The following is a 19,839-nucleotide window of genomic DNA, read 5'->3' as shown; positions in this document are numbered from 1 at the left end:
TGGAGGGATGCAGACGTGGAAAGTGGAGCCATGGCACAGGCAGGTGCCTGCAGGTAGAGAAGAGAGCCAGGCGTGGTGGTGCATGCCTGTTATCCAGCACTCAGGACGCTGAGGCAGGAGGATCGCCTCAAGTTGGAGGCCAGCTTGGGCTGTGCAGGGAGTTCAAGGCCAGCCTGGACTACGTAGCAAGACCTACGTCAAACAACCGAAATAAAAATTACAGAGATGCAAGAGGAAGACCCTGCATCTAGGGAATGCTGCAGCAGAGGTGGCAGCAGTTGGACTCAGGCACCCCAGCCCCATGGGCACACCGGCCAAGGCCTGTCTCTGCGTGGTGCAGCCGCTTCATGTCGACAGAGCCAGCGCCAGTGGGCTGAGGGCCCAGGAGGCCCCTGGTCTGCGGCCTGGAAGTGGCCTCCACGACTGGTCCCCAGCGGGGAACAGGGAGGGGAGAGGTGGCCGTGTGGAGCTGAGGGCGGTTCGGGACGCAAGCAAGTGGGCAGGAGGCTGCCGGCGGGGCGGGGCGGGGGCTGGGTGGAAGGGGTGTCTGTGGTCCCTTGGCCCTGTGGCCCTCGAAGCTCCTGACCTGGAGTAGCCCCTGGCGGGGATGGGTGGTGACCCCTGGGCCGCCTCTTGAGCTACAGGTGGCGTTGCTGGGAGGGGCCCCACATCCCCTGCTCTCCCCTCAGGGTCTCCCTGTCCCTCCCTGCCGCCCCCATCTCACCCTGCGCACCCCGCGTGTGTGACACCCACATGCCTTTGCCTGCGCCCCTGGAATGCTGCACCCGCTTTTTGCTGCTGGTCATCTCGTGGGGTTCATGCTGCTGCCATCGAGTGGCTCTCCCTGGGTGGGGACACAGCCGCAAGCCCAGGCGCAGGGAGCAGTGACCTAGAAAGGGACAGGAGGGCCCCGGCATTGGCCACGAGTGCCGCAGGGTCTCCGGGAGCCGCTGCCTTTCTGCTGGCCCCCGGAAGGGCTGGGCGGGCGACAGCAGGGGAGGAAGAAGGGGCACTGGGGAGTCAGGCAGCACGGCCAGGGGGCCCCGCGGTCGTGCAGGGGCCAGGCGTGTGACCCCCCCGCCTCTGCTCCTGCCTTGGGGCCGCAGCAGCGCTCACCTGGAGGAGCTGCAGGCCCTTGCTCGCCGCCTCTGCCCCTTCTTCCCTCTGCCTCTCCTTGCCGGGAAGGCGCGGCTGAGCCAGCCACAGGCCTCCTTGGGTCTCCCTTGTTCTGTCTCGAGCTGTGCCCTGTGCCAGGCCAGCCGATCTGGGCTCAGGGGACCCAGACCAGGGAGTTGGGGACAGGGACCAGTGCCCGAGATTAGGCCCCAGGAGACGCATGGGGGGACCAGAGTGCTAGAAAAAATCTCCCTGAAATTTACATTCTAGACAAATTAGTCTGAAGGAAAGCAGACACTGGAGAAAGACTGAGGAGGAGAGGAAGCCCAGTCTAGAGAGGAGGAAAGAGCAGACCAAAAAGCCGGGGCTGGCGTAAGTGCACCTCTGTCCCTGCCGCCAGCATCTCACGCGGCTGCCGTCCACCCGCGTCTGCCCTGTGTGTCCTCACCGCCTGGTTCCCGGAGGCCGAAGCGTCCCGCCATCACCTGGTGTGCGCGGCGTCCATCTCCAGCTGCCATCAGCTCCCGCTTGACGTCCCACCCGCTCCGCTCCTCCCCAGCCCGAGGCTGCGCCTGCCAGTGGGTGGGCAGGTGGGCTCTGTCCTGCCAGCAGCCTGCAAGCCGTGCCCCCGTCCCTGTCTCCTGCCTGACACTCTCCCTCACCCCAGGTCCCACCGCAAGCGCAGCCAGCCCAAGAAGCCCAAGCCCGAGGACCCCAGATGTCCAGGCGAGGGGGCGGCGGGGGTGGCCCTCCTGGAGGAGGCAGCGGGCTGCGCCAAGGAGGAAGCCACACCCGATGCCGACCCCGACGAAGAGGATGAGGAGCCGGCGCAGGGCCAGGACGGCGAGGGGGCCGAAGGTGAGTCTGGGGCTCCTACCCAGCACGTCTGCATGAGCTGTGTCTCAGTGCACCAGGTGCAGCGTGGGGACAGGCGGCCGGGAGCCTCCCCGCAGGCAGGGCGCCTGCTCTCGGGCGCGTCCTCCGTCTCTAGGGCTCAGGAGCAGTGGCAGCGCCAGAGCACTACCTGGGACTCGGGAGTCTCAGAGACATCCCCTTGCCCGCCACCACGGTGTCTCCGTCTGTGAGGCTTAGGGCACCTTGTCTCCACCACTGACAGAGCTTTTTCCTTCCTGGGATGGGGTTCATTGCTTGATCTACAGCCCCACCCCCACACGTGCTCCCAGTGCCGCCCTGGTGAAAGGGCTGAGACAGGGGCGCCACCAGCTGGGCCCAGAGACTCGGGTGCCCTGCAGAGGAGAGCTGGAGGGTGGAGCGGCCGCAGCTTGCCGCTCAGCTGGGGACACCGGCAGGACGTGTGTCTGTCCAGCACAAAGCAGAGGGCAGCCCGGCCTGTCACAGTACTGCTATCATCTGTGTAGAAAAAGCATCGTGAGTCAGACAGAGCCAGTCAGGCCCTCGGGGTCCAGCCGGGGTCCTTGAGCCCCAGAGGGGAGCAGGGAGTGGACTGGGGACCCCGCCCAGGTTCTGGGAGTCACGGTGGAGCCAAGTGACACAGAGTCCAGTAGGGCCCCCGCAGGGAGTCCCATTCACGGCATCCGGGTGGCAACGCTGCCGCCGAACAGCTCAGGGTATTGGTGTCTCCATAGATGCCACTTGGGCTGCCCCTGCTGCAGGATCCTGGGTGCAGACAGTCCCTGTGCACGTCACCTACAGGTCACCGTGGTTCCATCCGGTCCCCGGGCTTGGGGCTACCAGCAGTAGCCTCCACGGCCGAGGCTAGTGTAGACAGGTGCTCAGAGGATGGGTCCTGGCACAGGGGACAGTGACTTGCATCCCCCCACACAGTGTGGCCTCTCTCAAGAATGACCACAATCTGGATGGCTTCAAACCACACACATTATTCTTTCAAACTTCTGGAAGGTAGAAGGCTGAGTCGGGCCTTCCTGTGCTGCAGTCAGGCACAGGTGGCAGGGCTGCTCCTCCCAAGGCCCGGAGGAGAACTCAGGTCCGTGTTGTGGCTCCTAGAGGCGCCCGCAGCACTCGGCTTGTGGCCCCTTCCTCCACCTGCGGAGCTGCAGCACCGTGTCCTCAGCCTCTCGGCTGTTACCCACCCGCACCTGACACCAGGCCCAAGTGGTCAGGACGATCCCTGCAGGGCCCTTCACTTAGCCTGGCTGCAGGGTCCCTGTGTTCTAGGAGATGGCAGGTTCTCAGGCCCTGGGATTGGCTGGGGACAACTGACTTGGGACTCAGCATTACCAAGGCAGCACGTTAGAAAGCTGCCGTCACACGGTAGAAGAGTAAACCCTTAGAACTGAGGGCCCGTGTTTCATGAGCAAGCACACAGCAGAGAGCGCAGCTCATCCAGGCAGGCGCGGCCTGTGGGGAGGGGCCCTGAGGGGAGGAGGGGCGCAGGGTGACGGGTATGGCAGCGGCTCTAGGACAAGTCCCTTGTACTTGGGCCGCGCAGAGATGTCACGGCCCCTTGTGCCCGGTCCTGGAGGAGGCAACAGCAAGCAGCCCCACCCACTGCTGTTCGGGGTGCAGATCACCCCGCCCTGCCGTGGAGCCCTCTCAGCTCCTGGAGGTCCCCTGAGGGGTGCGCATCCCAGAGACTTGCTCTAGAGCATGGAGCGGAGACACAGGACGGGGAGGGGTGGGGACGCCCTCTGCTGTGCAGGCGTGAGGAGGAGGCCGGCTTTACGCGCAGGCCGGCCCTGTGGCGCGTCCCACTGGCTCCCAGGCAGGTGAGGGGCAGCGGTGCTGGCTGAAGGGTGTCAGCATCGCTCTGAAATCGGGTGGGCTGGGGTCCACGCGCAGTGAGCCGCCCTTTCACAAGGACCCCATCCCGCGTGTCGTTCTGACTTCGCGCGGTGAGCTATCCGAGTGAGGGTCCGTGCTGTCCTGGGCTGGGACTGCGACACAGGAGTTTCGGGAGCAGGATGCTGTCGCCACGGGACCAAGCAGAGGCAGGGATGCCAGGCCCCAGCTGCTGGGGGGGGCGGGGGGCGGGGCTGTCCCTGTCCCACCGGTGTCCTTCGGCCCTGCGTCTGCGCCGTGAGCTCTCAAACCCTCGCTTCACGGGGTGAGTCGGGATGCGAGCTGGGCTGCGTTGGGTAGTAGTTGTTCTCGGAGGCGGCGCTAGCGGCAGGATCTCAGGTCTCCTAAGCACAGATGGTGCAGGGGAGGATGTGAGGTGAGCGGTGGCTCGCGGGGATCTCTCCAAGGACTGGCGAGGGGCAGGGAGGGCCGGAGGGGGAGGTGGGCACGGCAAGGCTTTCCCGGCCTTGCCTCGCTGGGATGGCGTCCGTGTTCCTCACGAGCAGGGGCAGGGCTGCTGGCTGCAGGCTGACCGGGACGGTCCCTGGTCGGGTGGCTCTGCATGCCCAGATGGTTAGTGAGGAGGCAGCGGCTCTCTGAGAACTCCTAATTAATTGGGTTTTATTTATGGGTTGGCCTGGGCCATCGTCACTGTTTGGGCAGCGTGCGTGTGTGCGTGCGTGTGTGCGTGCGCATGTGTATGTGTCCTGGCTCAGCTTCCCTTCCTCGGGCTCCGGCCCAGGCCACGCAGAGGCCTCCGTGGGCCGAGGAGCAGGAGACCACATACAGGCTGTGAGCCAGCGACCCTTCTCCAGGTGTCCCCGCTTGCCCTGGTTCTGCCCCGGTGTCCCCTCTGAGCACCCGGCCACTGTTGGGAGCCCCATGGACAGAACCACAGCTGCCCCATGGGAGGGTGGCGTGTGTGGCTCATGAGGCTGCCCTGGGTGACCAGGCGGGGCCACCAAGGGCAGGGCCTCTGGGGACAGGGCGGGGTCTCAGCTGGGGCTGCTCGGGGCCAGTTTTTCCTTTTGGCCTGGGACACTTGTCCCTGTGCCGTAGTGGGGTGCTGAGGAGAGCACAGCCCTCTTCCTGGGACGCCATGCAGACATGTCTTGGGCTGGGTGCCAGAGTTCGCGAGCAGTTTCTGTCCTTGGATGCCAGCTGCAGCCGCTAGGGAGGCTTTGAGGGCGAGGGCCACGTTTGGGGTTGTGTTTCAAACACAGTGAGTCCTGACACGGAGACTGGGTCCTGAGGCTCGTGGGGCCTGCGGGATCAGGGTCGCCAGGCGGAGCCCCGAGCGTGGGCAGGGCCAGGACTGGCTGCCGGGACCCCACTGGCAACCTGTGACCCCCAAGCCCATGGGAAGCAGCTGGCCCAGCACCACTCACAGCCCCCGCCTGGTGCCCAGGCCTGACCGTGCAGGTAGGCAGCCTCTGAGTTGAGCATCTCGGGGGCTTGGGGCAGTTTCATCCCCGAGGATCCGAGCCAGGGTGGGGGCCAAGCACAGACCCCAGCTCCCCTCTGGGGCCTCCGTCTCCAGAGTGGCCCGGCGGCCCTGACAGCAAAGGCTGCCACACTAGGGGGCTGTGGGTGTGGTGCAGGGGCACCCAGTGCCTGCCGTGGAGTGTGCTGCACCCCGGGCTCTGGCTGGGAAGACGGGTGGGCAGGAGTGGCCCTCAGCAGGACCAGAGAGACCCTGCAGGCCGGGACCTGCTGGCCCTGGCTTGGTCAGGGAAGGAACCCACAGGCACCTTGGAAATGAGGCCAGAGCTGGTCTCCTTGGAAACATGGTTTCCCAGCTGGCAGCCTTGGGCTGGAGCCGGGCCTGTGCTTGGAGAGGCGCTGGCCCCAGAGCCAGGAAGGCCGATGCACTCAGCCTGGGACACCAGCTGCGGCTCCACCCCAGAGCCCCGGAGGGGCCTGCTTGCCGTCTCTCCTGGTGCAGGACCCTGCTGGGTCCTCGGGCCTCCCTGTGTGACTGCCGCCCTGGGGCAGGCGTGGGGTTTGCGGTGGGGGTGGGAGACCCCTGCTGAGGCCCGAGGTCACCGGGGCCCAGCATGCGCCCTTCTGGGCCTTGGACTTCTCCCTCAGAGGTGCTGTGGACCTGTGCCCCACACCTCCCGGGCTGGGCACCTACTCTGGCCACTGTGGAATTCTAGGGAGCCGGGGGTTTTGGGGTGAGGACCAGGAGCTGAGGGTCACTGAGCTGCTGTCCGTGGGGACAGCCCTTGCCCAGAGTGTCCCCAGCTTGTCCCAGGCCTGCGATGCAGGCTGTGGCCTCCTTGAGCTTGTTGTGCGCAGAGCGAGCCCTGCTCCTGCAGCCGACGCCCTGACCCGCAGCCCTGGCTGGAGGCCTGAGTGCTGCAGCTGGGGGGCAGCCGAGGGCAAGGGGGCCGCTACCCCTGCGTCCTCACGGGGGTGCTGAGCTGTGTCCTGAATCCCCTCTGGGTCTGAGGCCCTTGCTGGGGCTCCTGGGCTGGATCCCCGGGGCCCAGATGCAGAGGGGCCCAGCGCGGTGCTTGAGTCTCAGCCCCAGCTGGGTGGGGGTGGACCCCCTCCCCTGCGTCCGGTCTTTGTACAGCCCAGTGTTTTGGGGTATCATGGGCTGTGCTTGCCAGGGGTTAGGAGTGGACTGTGGTGTCCTTGCAGGAAGCGTGGCTAGTGGCTCCCTTCCTGCTGCGGAGATAGAGGTAGGAAAGGCCTCACACAACCCCAGGCCGGCTCAGCGCGTCAGGAGCTCGTGGCGAACACCGACCTGTGGGCAGCAGGGGTGGAGGCCCATAGGGTGGGCCCCTGCAGGGCTTGCTGGGACCTGTGTGTCAGTGCTGCCCGTCTCATGTCCTGGTGGCACCTGAGCCTCCCAGGGCAGGGGTCGGGACGCCACAGTGTAGCTGGCCCTCCGCCCAGCTGCCCCCACACAAGCCACTACCACCAACAGCTGAAACCTGGTGGCTCTGAGTAGCACAGCTTTGTCACCTCATATGTCTCCTCATCTCACGGTCTGACCATCTGGCTAACGTCGGCGTGAGCAGGGCTGCTCCCTCCCAGGCTCCCTCCTGCTAGCAGTGCCTGCAGCCCTCGGCTCGCAGCCCCTTCCATCTGCGAGCCAGCAGCGTGGCGTCTCGGCCTCTCTCGGTCTCTCCCTCCCTTCCCAGGGCTCCAGGCAGCACTGTGCCTGTGGCCAGTGGCAGGGGCCCTGCGTGTGCTGACAAAGAACCCTCCCAGGTCCAGACATGGGCGACACGAGTCCTGTCCCCTGGGGTAACACGATGTCCATGTGTGGGTCCTCCAGAGCTGTGCAGGGCAGGGGCTGCTGCTTGGCCCAGCCTCTGACAGGTCTGGTACTTGGAGAGCACTGAGAAGCCGCCACCCGGTGCTGCGGGCAGGGGCTTCTGGGGCAGCGTGTGGCCTGGGCTTGGGAGGGGCCTGGGCTTCCGAGCGCCCACCACACCCGACTGCCCTTTCTCCCCACAGAGGATGGTAGGGGCAAGCTGCGGCCAGCCAAGCCCAGGGGCGACCGGAAGAAGAAGAGCTACAGCCCCCTCTCCCCACAGCTGCCACCCCAGCCCCCACCAGCCCCATTCCCCACTGAGGAGGCCCCAAGGCTGGTGCCCCCCCTGGAGCTCCCGGCTGTCGAGGAAGGTCCCCCACCTGCACCCCTCAACGTGGTACCCCCTGAGGTGCCCGGTGAGGAGCAAGAGGCCAAGCCGCGGCCCATCATCCCCATGCTGTACGTGGTGCCCCGGGCTTCCGAGCGAGACCATGGGCTCCCACAGGCCACCCCAATGGAACTGGCGGGGCCCGAGGACGAGGCCAAGGCCCGCGGTGGCAAGGTGCCGGTAGGTATCCGGTCCCCCGGCCCCTCTCCGACACCACCCTGTGCGGCCCTACCTCGGGCCTCATAAGGCTGCGTGCGGACTGTGTCCCAGGTCCCATCCACCTTCTCCAAGCTGAAGATGGAGATCAAGAAGAGCCGGCGCCATCCCCTGGGCCGGCCACCCACACGGTCCCCACTGTCGGTGGTCAAGCAGGAGGCCTCCAGTGACGAGGGTGAGTGGCCCCGACCCCACCCCTCGGCTCCGTTCCTACTCTGCTGGACCCGGGCCCCAAACACCCTGGGTGCTGTCCCGGTGACTCGGTGCCCTTGCCTGTGCCCCTGCTGCTGTCAGGACATGCAGGAGCCAGCATGGAGCGTGCTGGGCAGGCGTCGAGGGGCTTCAGGAAGGCAACAGTGGCCGGCTTCCCCTGGCCCAGGGCAGCGCCTTCAGGCTTCCTGTGGAGCCCCATGCCCGCCATGCCTATGGCCCGAGTCCCACTGCCCCCCGTCCTCTTGGGGGCCTGCACCGCTGCATGCCTGCGCAGTGAGCCTGAGCCATGGCCGCAGTGTGGCCACGCCTGTCGCAGGCAGAGCTGGGTAGAGCAGAGCGCAGAGGATGGCAGGGGCAAGCTGCGCGGGTCCCTATCCTGTCTCCAGGCTTGTTCCCACGGAAATGGCCTCCTGCCCTGCCTGTCCATCAAGGGAAAGAGCCAGGGCCGCAGTGTGCCGGGGCTTCGGGCTGCCCTGAGGTTACTTAGGGAAGCCGGCTAGAGGAAGACATCCGGGGTCACCCTGGGGCGGGTGGCCTTGTCAGAGCCACCTCTAGCCTGGCCTGCTCCCAGGCCACCATGGGGCAGAAACTTGCCTCAAGGAGTTTCCTCCTGGCTTCAGCCTTCTGCTTGAGACGTGCCTGCAATGTACAAGCCTTGCGGATGGCGCCTTTCATCCTGGGCTGCCAGGAGGGCTCAAGAGAAGGGTGTTCTGGAAGTTGGTGGGGGTGGGGGTGGTCCCAAGTGTGGCCCTGGTGTCACCTTAGAGCAGGGCTCTTTCCAGAAAACGTCTCCAGCACCTCAGCACTGGCAGTGCCCCTGCCCTGCACTGCACTGCAAGGCATCCCCGGGTGAGGCCCTATGACCGCGGAGCCCAGCGCCATCCCCGAGCTGGTGGCTCCAGGCTGTCTGTGCCTTGCGGGGGCCGAGGCAGCCAGATCACTGGGCCTGGGTGTTGGGCAGGGCAGGCTCAGCCTGAAGCACCACAAGGCCCCCACAGGGTCCTCTCCAGGGACCAAGGCTAAAGGCCAGGACCCAGGCTATTGTGGGGCTGCTTGGAGGAGGGGGAGCCTCAGGAAGGAGAACTTTGCTTCTTTGTTCTTTTGTGTGGTGTGGTTTGTTTTTGTTTTTGTTTTTGTTTTTGTTTTCTTTTTGAGACAGAGTCTTGCTATGCATTTTAGGCTGGCCTTGAGCTCACTTTGTAGCACAGGCTGGTCTCGAACTCACAGCAGTTCTCCTGCCTCAGCCTCCCGAGTGCTGGGATTACAGGCATACAGAATCCTGCTTCTTGGAGACAGCACCCCAAGTGTGCAGGAGACTTTGGGTGGGAGTGTGGGGAGATTGGAACAGCTGGCTGGTAACAGGGACATCAGAGTCCATCGGGGACAGTGAACAGGAGGGCTGTGTGTGAGCTACTTCGGAGGCTGAGGTTCCGGTCTCCATCCCCTCCCCGGGTTCCCACGATGCCCTGTCTAGCTTAGGGAGCTCGGGACATGCAGCTGACGCACTTGGTCACCGACGCCAGGAGGGGTCTGCAGGGCTGCAGGCTGGGGCCATGGAGGAACACAGGGCCCCGTGTCTCCGAGTCACACATTGGGCTCAGGCCTGGGTATAGGCAGGTTATGGCGCTGGAGTTTCCGTGGGTCCCTGGCCTGCAGGGCCCCAGCCACATGGGCCTCTCCACACGTCCAGGGAGGTTACGGGTGAGGGGGGGCAACGCTCAGCGCCACACTGGCACACCGGGCTCCAGGAGGTTACAGGTCCTGTGACAGGACCCCGGGCATGGCGGGTGCTGTAAACCAGGTGGGCGGTGGGCCCGGCAGGAGCAGGGCCTCACCCCACCACTGTGCCCTTCCAGAAGCCCTGCCCTTCTCTGGTGCTGAGGAGGACATGAGCGATCCCGAGGCCCTGCGTTCCCTGCTGTCCCTGCAGTGGAAGAACAAAGCTGCCGGCTTCCAGGCGGAGCGGAAGTTCAATGCGGCGGCTGCACTCACGGAGCCCTACTGCGCCATCTGCAGCCTCTTCTACCCCTACAGCCAGGTGGGCGCGGGCGGGTGGGTGATCCTCCTGTCTCAGCCTCCTAGAGTGCTGGGAAGACAGGTGCGCACCCCTGGTGCAGTTTGCCTGCTTTTCCTCTTAAGCCCTTGCATCCTTCCCAGGTCTTTGTGCCCCCAGGGGCCAGAACCATGTGTCATATTTGTGCCCAGCTCCCAGTGGGCCAGCCTGGGGAGGCAGAGGGGTGGGGATGCGTGCCCTTCGAGCAGCATGGCTGTCCCCAGAGCCTGCCACTCTGGAGGTAAACCAGGTGTGATTTCCAGACGTGCATTCTCTGCACGCTGTCCTCCATGCTGCTGGGCATCCCGCTGCAGACTGCTGGGGCGCGGTGACTGCCTTGGGTGGGGTCGGGCTTGGGTGCGGCTGCCGTGCAGGCATGCCCCCACGGGCCGTGTGTGGCACCCTGCAAGTCTGAGTTGAGGCCCAGGAGGGGCGTGCAGGCTCCTGAGCCAGTGTGGGGCCTCTGCCCTCGCTGAAGGGCACCTTCGCCCCGCACTTTCACCCCGCAGTCCCTGCAGACGGAGAAGGAGGTGCCCCTGGCCTCTGTCCTCGAGGGCCCCTCGGCCCCGCCGCCTTCCAGGTGTGGCCAGAAGACACGGCCCCTCATCCCCGAGATGTGCTTCACCTCCAGTGGGGAGAACACTGAGCCGCTGCCCGCCAACTCCTGCGTGGGTGACGATGGCACCAGCCCACTGATCAGCTGCGCCAAGTGCTGCCTGCAGGTCCACGCCAGTGAGTGCCACCGTGCGCATGGGGGCCTGGGCCGCAACGTGGGCGAGGTGGGAGAGGGTCCTTAGTCACTGTGTCCCCTCCGCTGCGCTCGCTGGGTGCTGCCTTTCCCGGGTGGGACTGTCAGGACGGAAGAGAGCCTGCTGGACTTGCTGACTTCTGCACGCCAGGGAGGCCGGGGAGCGCGCCAGCTCCTCCCTCGGGTAGCCAGGAGTTCTGGCTCCTGCCGGGAGGCCTGGGTTGGAGACCTGCTCTCGCGCAGCTGGGCCTCAAGGGAGAGGGTGCGTTGCAGGGCAGTGCTCCCAGGGCAGGTAGGGCCCTCTGCCCTCGCCTGGGGCCTGGCCCAGGGCCACACGCCAGGGCAAGCTACTGTGATGGACGGTGGGGGCCCAGTGTCCAGCCCTGCCCTCCTCCCGCACACGGGGCCACAGTGCCTGGGCCTGGTCTGCGGGAGGCCTGGGTGGGAGCCCCTACCGCGCTGAGCCCGTGTCAGCAGCCTTTGCCCCACAGGCTGCTATGGCGTGCGCCCCGAGCTGGTCAAGGAGGGCTGGACGTGTTCCCGGTGCGCAGCGCACGCCTGGACAGCGGTAACGGCCCGCGGGAGGGGAGGGGGCGGCCCTGGGCGCGGTTTCCCTGCTGTGCACGGAGGATTGCGGGCTGCTCACCGGCTCTCCCTGCAGGAGTGCTGCCTGTGCAACCTCCGGGGCGGCGCGCTGCAGACGACCACGGACCGGAGGTGGGTGCGCGACGGCCCTGCGCGGGTGGGTGCTGGGGGAGCGGCTGTGTCCTTAGAGCCCGCCCACCTCGTCCCGCAGGTGGATCCACGTTATCTGCGCCATCGCGGTCCCCGAGGTGCGGTTCCTGAACGTGATCGAGCGCCACCCCGTGGACATCAGTGGCATTCCCGAGCAGCGGTGGAAACTGGTAGGTCCGCGGCTGCGGCCCATCCTGCGATCCCGCCACGCAGGGCCCCGGCCGTCTGTGCCGCCGGGCGAGGTGCAGGTCCCGAAGTCAGGGACAGAAAGGGCGCGCTGACCAGCACGACTCGCTTGGTGGCGCTTGGTGCAGCTGGGGAGCGCGGCTCCTCCCTGGTTCCACGCTGACCTCGCTGCCCGCCCCGTCCGCCTTTGTGCCCCTGGGCCTGTGTATTCACCCGGCAAGAGTGGACCTTGTTTTCTTGCACGGGAGGCAAGTGCTCACCACTGAGCAACACCCCCAGCTCTTTTATTTTTATTTTGAGACAGGGTTTTGCCCGGTAGCCCAGTGTGGGCTACAACTTCTTGTCCTCCTGCCTCAGCCTGTGAGTAGCTGGAGTGCCAGGCGTGTGTCAGTGGCAGCTCAGGTTTTTCTTTCTGATGGCGAGTAACCTGTCCTGTGGTGGGACTGCGCTCTCCTGACCCGTTCCTCTGCTGCTGAGCGCCTGAGCAGTGAACAGTGCCGCAGGGGGCAGGCGGTGTGGACGGCCGTGTGGGCCGTGAATTCCCGGCAGTGGGGTTGCTGGAGCTCCTGCTAGCTTTGGGTTAGTGTTCTGAGACAGCGACGTGGCATTTCCGGGATGGCTGGGCAGCTCGTGTTCCTGCCGCCCCGTGTCGGCCCCTCCCCTGCTCCTCTGTCCTCTGAGCCAGCGTCTGGCAGGGGCGCTGCGCCCTCCCTTGGCGGCTTGGCTTTGCCCCTCCCGAGGGATGAGCCGTGCTGAGTGCCTTCTCCTCCGTCTGCGTGTCAGGGGAGAAGTGTGTTTGGGGCTCTGCCCATTTTCCTGTTTTCTGGGATTTGTGCTGCTGAGCTGCAGGCATTGTGTCCCTGGTCCCTCTCAGGACGTGCCGAGGCTGCCCGTTAAGGAGCTCCCAGTCAGTCAGTGGCAGGCTCCCTCAGCTCTCTGACGAGGTCGCCTTGGGGGATGGCCCGAGGGGCAGGTCTGAGTTTGGCTGGTATCTGCTGTGTGGCTCTGGGCAGATTCCCAGCCTCTCTGTGCTTTGGCCTGGCTGCCTGTGCAGTGGCTGCTGACGGTGCCCCGCACAGGACCGGGGTGAGGCCTGGGCCTGTGAGCGCTGGCTGGGCTGTCTGAGCACCCATCTGCCACAGCCCCTCCCCGAGAGGCCACTCCTGTCGCTACTTCTGAGCTGCGGCCACTGGCACCAGGAGGCCCTGAGCCCTGGGGTAGGGACCGCGTGCTCCAAGCCCACAGGTGTGGGGCCACCTGGGTGGGCTGTGCCTGTGGGCCACGGGGGCCCATTCCCAAGCGTGTGGCCGCCAGCCTGGCTGACACGGATGGGCAGCTCGGGGCGACAGCTGCTGGTGACGCCTCCTCGGTGGCAGTGACTCAGTCCACAAACGCAGGCGTAAGAGGCCTCGTTATTCGGAGGGAGACGGCGCGGGCGCGGGTGATAAATCCTCCTCCCAGACACTTTATGGATCTTCTGACATTTCCAGCAAGCAGCCTCTTCATCGCGAGCACTTGTAACGATGAATTAAAAATCCTTTTACACCGGCAGCGCATCCTGCCTAATGGGGCCGCGCGGAAGCGCACTTAACTCCTGCGCGCCCAGCCCACGCCTGGCAGGGGAGCCCGGCCCCGCCGCCCTCCGGCCCGCTCTTTGGGCCCAGGCACCGGGGTGGGCAGTGACTGGCTCGGGTGTCCCCGCACCCCGATGTGTCCAGGGAAATCAGAAGTCCAGGATGAGGCTGGGAGGAGCAAGCCTCCGCACAGCCCTGCCGGGCCTTCAGGGCGCGGCCCCCTGGGGTGGGGGCTCCCTGCTCCCGGCGCTCTTCCTCCGCGGAGCCGCGCCTGAGGAGCTGCCAGCCGGCCAGGACAGGCTCGTGTTATGCCCAGGCGCAGCGGCCTCCGGGACCCCTGGGCGGTGTGCACGCAGCGTGGAGGGGGGACCCGGCCTCGAGCGAAGGCTGCCAGGCTCGCCGTCCATCAGCGCGCAGGCCCCGCCGGGAGCTGCATTGACAGTTCCATAATGAGATCTCATCGCCATCGATCCGCATGCGCCCGCTGCAGCCGCGCCGGCGCTTATCCGGCCTTTGAACATGGTTTACAGAGCGATGCGGCCTGCTGATGAGATGCTCAGGGTGACGGCGGGCTTGGCCCGTGCGTGGCAGCCGCTGAGGCTGTGGCTCCAGTGCCCCACAGGAAGCCTCATCTGTCCCACGAGCGGTCACCGTCCGTCCCTAGCCCCGGCACCCACGGGGCCACTTCTGTCTCCGGTGTCCCCTGTCCTGGGCGTTTCCTGTCCACGGGGCCCGTGCTGTGTCCTCTGTCTGGTGTCTCTCACTGAGCATGGCGTCCTCAAGGTCCCACCACGCTGTGGCGAGTGTCACAGCCGTGCTGCCATCCTGCCCACGTAGTGTCCGGTGTGTGGACCCCGCGTGTGCCCGTCCAGCCCTCGGTGGGCACTGGGCCGTTGGCACCTTCTGCCTTCGAAGTGCCTCGTGTGTCCCCCTCCCTCATGCTGGGGTGCTCCTGGGGCCCCATTTCCCGGCCTGCTCCTGGGCCAGGGGGCGGGTGAGACCCCTTTCCAGGCAGACGTGGGGGCTTGGCGGGGGCAGGGCCATGGGTCTGGGTGCAGTGAGCCCCGTGTCCCCGCAGAAGTGCGTGTACTGCCGCAAGCGCGTGAAGAGGGTGTCGGGCGCCTGCATCCAGTGCTCCTTCGAACGCTGCTCCACCTCCTTCCACGTGACGTGCGCGCGCGCCGCCGGGGTACTCCTGGAGCCCGACGACTGGCCCTACGCCGTATCCATCACCTGCCTCAAACACAGGGCAGGTGGCCATGCCGTGAGTGTCCCCTCCGCCCTGTCCTCCCTGCCCGGCCTCCCACGCCGCCCCGGCCCTGGTGACCTCCCGCCCGTCCCCAGGCGCAGGCCCTCAGGGCAGTGTCCCTAGGCCAGGTGGTCATCACCAAGAACCGCAACGGGCTCTACTACCGCTGCCGCGTCATCGGCACCACCACGCAGGTCTTCTACGAGGTGAACTTCGACGACGGCTCCTACAGCGACAACCTGTACCCCGAGAGCATCACGGTGAGGAGGCTGGGCTGGCCCTGTGGGCGCCGCGGCCGTGGGCGTGTCCTGCAGGGCAGCCTGTCCCGCTGCTCCATGTGCAGGCAGCCGGGGGGCGGCGGCTCCCGCCTCTCAGCCCCTGTACCTGTGCCCCGCCCCCCGGGCCTGTGGGCTCAGCGCTGGCGGGGTTCTGCCAAGACAGTGGGCCTCTTCCGGGTCACACACACAGCGAGGGGCCCCAGCGTCACGTCCCCGCCTTCCGTCTGCAGAGCAGAGACTGCGTGCGGCTGGGGCCCCCGCCCGAGGGTGAGCTTGTGGAGCTGCGGTGGACAGATGGCAACGTCTACAAGGCCAAGTTCATCTCCTCCATGACAAGTCACATCTACCAGGTAGGGGCCGCGGCCGTGCTGGGCGCCCCGATGTCTGGAGGACCCTGCCTGCCGCGGGAGGGGCCTCGTGGTCTGGGGTCCTCGGTCCGTGTCCTCCCTCTGGAGAAGTCTCACCCGGGGCTGGGCCCCTGAGGCGCGGGAGGGAGAGCGGGCGGCCGGCTGGCTGAGGGGCTCGGCCTGGGTTAGACCCCGCACGCGGCAGCAGCGGCCTCACAGACAGACCGTCCCGAGGCTGCGCTGAGGGGAAGTGCTGCACCAGGTGGAGCCAAAGCCCCGGCGCAGCCCGTGTGCCCCCTCCCTGGGCGCTGTGGAGGGCGGGCGTGCCCGCTGCCGCACTGAGCATTACTGGGAGGTCGTGTACCCGTCCCTGGGAACGTGGCCACATCCCCAGCGGGCCTGAACGAGGCAGCGCCGGGCCCCCGGGACCTGCCGGCCCAGCCCCGCTGTGGCGGTCAGCAGGGGCCCCGCTGGAAGCCCCGCCCCAGGCCACCCAGCCTCCCCCGCCTCGGGCCTGTGGCGGTACCTGTGCGCGTCCCCCGGTCACTCTCATTGTGTGGGGCTGAGACCCAGGGCTGGAGAGGTCAGTTTGCACCCAGAGCCCGGCCAGGACCGGCCAGGGATGGGGACGACAGAGCAGACCCTAGGGGAGCACTCTGACTCGGCCTGCCTGGAGGCTCCTGACGCGGAGGATTCAAGGCGGCCGGTCGTGGGGCGCTGCAGTCAGAGCTCCGCACCCCACTCCTCCCTGTGCCACCTGCCCTGGGTGCTCATGGTACCGGGATCTGTGGCCTCACCTCAGGAGGGGCCGGCCCGGCGACAGCCCGTGAGCCCTGGGGGCTGTGCCAAGGAAGGGGCCTCACAGGGACTCGTGTGGCGATCCGTCAGACCTTGTGAGGTGCGAGGGATCCCTGTGCCCCCTGCCCACTACTACCCAGAGCACCCTCAGGGCTCCCGATCGGCAGTGGTGCCGTTGTCTTCTGAGTGCTGAATGACACGGCTGCAGGCCCTCTTCCTGTTGGGAGCCTCTGCCAGCAGATGCCTCGCCCGCCATCCCACTGCTTGAGAGGCGGGGTCCGCCAGACATCAGGGCCCCACGCCGGCCGTGGCAGGCCCCTCCTTCCGCCCAGGGGCAGCGTCAGAGGCCGCTCCCTGCCGAGCACCCCGTGTTCAGCCTGCGATAGAGACATACATGAAAATGAAAGATGGCATCAGATGCCATCTGGACTTCAGGGAGCAGAGCCAGACCAGGGCACCTGGGAGGAGCGGGGCTGGGGCCAGCACACTTGACGGGAACCCAGGGGGCACCCAGCGGCGCATCCCCCGGGAGCCCAGGAGCCCTGAGACATCCCCACCGGGCCAGCGGGAGACAGACAGAGCTACCGGAGGCGGCGGTTGTGCACCTTGAGAGGATATTCGGTGCTGGGGCTGGGGACGCGGTGGGGAAGTCCCTGTCACACGCTGAGGCCAGGAGGCAGGGGGCTGGCCTGGGAGGAGAGCGGGTCCAGCGGACCCCTCCGCACAGTGGCGGAATGGGCAGCGGGAGTGACGTGGGCACTGGCAAGGCCAGGATGGCAGGACTGCCTGTGTCCGTGGGAGCCTGACGGGTGGGCACGGTTGGGCAAGGTGGACAGGATCCTGGCACGCTGGGCCTTTGGGACCCTGCCCATCACCGAGCTCCGCTCTTCTGTGCAGGGCCACTGTGGGCAGCCCGGGCCAGGTCTGTGGCCCTGTGGCTTCCCCCAGTGGTGAGGGGAAGCGTGGCCAGCTCAGAAGGCCGAGGACGCTGCCTCAAACCGACGCACGGTGCCCGCTGCTCCACCAGCCGGGCCTCGGGCGCACAGCCTGGCGCCGCCTCGGCGCCTGCAGGGGTTCCCTCCACCGAGTGGCTGCCTTGCCCCCTCCCCCTGGCCTGGCTGTCCCTGCTCCTTCCCGCAGCTGTCCTCGGGTGTCTGGTGTCTGTCACCTGTTGTCACTGCCAAGTTTAAGCAGAGAGGCCTTGGGGCTCAGAAGCGAGCTGAGAGCTGTGTCCCCTGGCAGGTGGAGTTTGAGGACGGGTCCCAGCTGACGGTGAAGCGCAGTGACATCTTCACCCTGGAGGAGGAGCTGCCCAAGAGGGTGCGGTCCCGGCTGGTGAGTGTCGCCCCTTTTCCTGGGTGGGACGTGACTTCCTCAGACAGTGTCACCGTCTCTCCTGGGTCTGCTGCCAGGCTGGAAGGCTGCTCCCCTGCCCACCTGGCTCATCCCTAATAAGAGGGACAGCATAGGCTGGGTCCTGGCAAGGCTTGCCGGCGTGCGCAGCACCGCGGGGTGGGACGTGGCTCCTCCAGAAGGCCGGCAGCGGAAGAGCCACAGACCGGCTGCTGTGGTGTCTGCCAGGCCGCCTGCCTCGGGGCCCCGTGTGGCCTGCCACCCGCAGGCTGGAGCCAGCTTGCCTTCGAGGAGCCACACCGCGCTGACCACACGCCCTTTGGTCTCCGCAGTCACTGAGCACAGGGGCGCCGCAGGAGGCCCCCTTCCCGGGCGAGGAGGTGAAGGCCGCCAAGCGTCCGCGGGTGGGCGTCCCACTCGCCGCTGGCCCTGCCGCCGAGGACTCAGGGCACAGCCCAGACTACCTTGCTTTCGGGGAGCGCCTCCTGCACGCGCAGGCCCGGCCTGGGGCCCCCTTCTAGGACGCGGCCGCTGGCCACCCTCAGCCCCATGGGGCAGCGCCATCAGGTCTCCTGGGCCGAGGCCACCTTGCGCCGCGGGCGCCCCCTGCCCAGGGGGCAGGAGCAAGGGACAGCGCAGCCTGGACTCAGGGAGCAGGGCCCTAGGCCCACCGCCCGCACCCCTCAGATTCAGCCCCTCGGCCCTGCCCTCCTCCTAAAGGTGCTACCGCCCTGCCACCCGCCCGCAGCCTCAGGGTGGGACTGTGTACATAGCCGCCTTTGTGAAGTTCTTTCTATAAATACGTATTGTTTAAAAAAATTAAGAAAAATGGGAAACAAAGAACAGGCAGAAGCCCCAAAGTTGTTTTTTTTTCTAGATTTGTGGCTTTAAAACCAATGCGTTCCTTTCTGCAGCCCCGAGGCGGGGGCTGAGCGGTCCCCGCGTCACTGCGTGTTTGTTGTTTAAGACCCCATCGGCCGCTGAGCGGGCGGAGGGCAGCGCCGCGCCGCCTGTCCTAGTGACCCGGCCACCTGCAGGGACCAGCGGGGCAGGGTGCCGGGTGACGGCCATGGCCATCTCGCTGTCCGCAGCTCCTGCCTGCCCGGCAGTGCGGGTGCCCCTCCGTCCCCACGCCGCCGCCACGCTGTCCCCAGAGTCCCAGAGCCACCCCTGGCCTGCGCAGACCTTCGCAGATAAACGGTGCCTCCCTGCTTTGCTCTGTTTCTGTTCTTCCCGAGAGTCGCTCCCCAGCCGAGGCAGGCGACGGGGGTCCGCGTGCATGGCCAGGGCTCCTCTGCCCTGTCACGTGGTGGCATCTGGGTCCCGGGAGTGAGGAGCCCGGGAGGATGGGGACACAGCCGGGCCAGGTCCTCACGGTGGCCCGGGTCTGCCTGCGCCAGACGCATACAAGGCCTGGTGTCCTGGAGCCTCTGCCCCACCCGTGTCGTCGCCGCGGGAGCCCCGGCCCTGGCCTGCAGGGATGGCGCTGCCGAGTTGCCGGGAAAGTGGCGCCGAGGCGTGCCCCGGAGAGCCAGGCCAAGGCCTCCCGAGGATGGCGCCCCACCCTTGGCCGCCCACGGCCCCTGCACACCTTCCCCCAGGACCGGAGGTCGCCTGCTTGTGCGAGGAGAAGAGGCTCACAGTGTGTCTGGCGGCCGCCGGGCGGAGGGACTGCAGACCAGGCGGCGCCCGGGAGCTGGGGGGTCCCGGGCTGCGTGGGCGCCAGCCTAGCCCAGGCCCTCTGCATGCAGCTGCTGCCGCACGGTGCGGCACTGTACCCACGTGTAGTCTGGAAACGCTATTTATATTGTAAAGAGAAGGAAAAGGCGGGCGGTGCCTGGGCGGCAGGCGGGTGACGTACCTTCCCCGCAAGACCCAGCTGTGCCCTGACTGGGAACAGTTCCCGTCCCCGCCTGAGGTGACAGACGGATGGGTGAATGGACGCGCTGTATTTTTGCCTAACGTTCCTGCCTCGAGGTCCATGATAAATTAAAGGCTCATGAGCACTTCAACCTTCCGCGGTGTCGTTGCAAGCGTCTTCATTTCCTTCCGCCCGTGGGGGAGACCTCGGGTCCAGGAGGGGACAGAGGTGGCTCCCCGGAGGGGTCCTGCAGCGGTAGAGAAAGCTCGGTCCTGAGCGGGGCTGCCTCCGGCCGGGTCCACACGCAGCAGCCCACTTCCCGAGGCGCTGGCCTGGCCCCCATGCTTGTCCTGGCCCAGCCGCTGCCCACCCCATCCCGTCCTCTTCTGGTTCGGGCTCCGAGCCCTGGAGTGAGGCCGGGACCCCGGTGTCCACTGCACACCTGCTCCGCAGCCGGCTCTCAGGACTCAGGAGAAGCAGGCCCCGAGCTCAGCGGAGGAGGGCCTGGCGGTGTGAACAGGTGCTCCTGGGGCGACCGCTGCGGCTCTAACAGGGAGCCCTGCAAGGGGTGTGGGAGGAGCCGGGCTTGGTTCAGGAGTAGTGGGGAACCTGGTGTGGTGGGTGCAGGGGAGGCGGGCAGGGGACGGCGGCCCTTCAGGGCCCTGTGGACTG

The 19,839-nt window shown here is 66.9% G+C and overlaps 1 protein-coding gene across 3 annotated transcripts in view; it reads left to right on the top strand.

Annotated features, from left to right (window-relative positions):
- Kdm4b (lysine (K)-specific demethylase 4B) overlaps positions 1-19,323 on the top strand; it is an 82,512-nt gene extending 63,189 nt beyond the window's left edge. For 2 of the 3 annotated variants that reach the window (XM_005405772.1, XM_005405774.2), the window contains 14 exons: positions 1,387-1,488; positions 1,784-1,974; positions 7,372-7,736; positions 7,827-7,947; positions 9,842-10,023; positions 10,548-10,770; positions 11,278-11,354; positions 11,448-11,503; positions 11,583-11,691; positions 14,360-14,545; positions 14,626-14,790; positions 15,039-15,158; positions 17,196-17,288; positions 17,639-19,323. In XM_005405772.1, coding sequence (XP_005405829.1) covers positions 1,387-1,488; positions 1,784-1,974; positions 7,372-7,736; positions 7,827-7,947; positions 9,842-10,023; positions 10,548-10,770; positions 11,278-11,354; positions 11,448-11,503; positions 11,583-11,691; positions 14,360-14,545; positions 14,626-14,790; positions 15,039-15,158; positions 17,196-17,288; positions 17,639-17,827 — 2,179 coding nt within the window. In that variant the 3' untranslated portion in view covers positions 17,828-19,323. The remainder of the gene's footprint in view (positions 1-1,386; positions 1,489-1,783; positions 1,975-7,371; positions 7,737-7,826; positions 7,948-9,841; positions 10,024-10,547; positions 10,771-11,277; positions 11,355-11,447; positions 11,504-11,582; positions 11,692-14,359; positions 14,546-14,625; positions 14,791-15,038; positions 15,159-17,195; positions 17,289-17,638) is intronic. The other variant, XM_005405773.1, reaches the window with a different exon arrangement.
- The last annotated feature ends 516 nt before the right edge of the window (positions 19,324-19,839 follow it).

The sequence above is a fragment of the Chinchilla lanigera genome, unplaced genomic scaffold (genome assembly GCF_000276665.1).
Source record: "Chinchilla lanigera isolate Chin_1 unplaced genomic scaffold, ChiLan1.0 scaffold00094, whole genome shotgun sequence".
Lineage (NCBI taxonomy): Eukaryota > Metazoa > Chordata > Mammalia > Rodentia > Chinchillidae > Chinchilla > Chinchilla lanigera.
The sequence above is the reverse complement of the archived record's forward strand: the minus strand, read 5'-3'. Positions and strand labels throughout refer to the sequence as shown.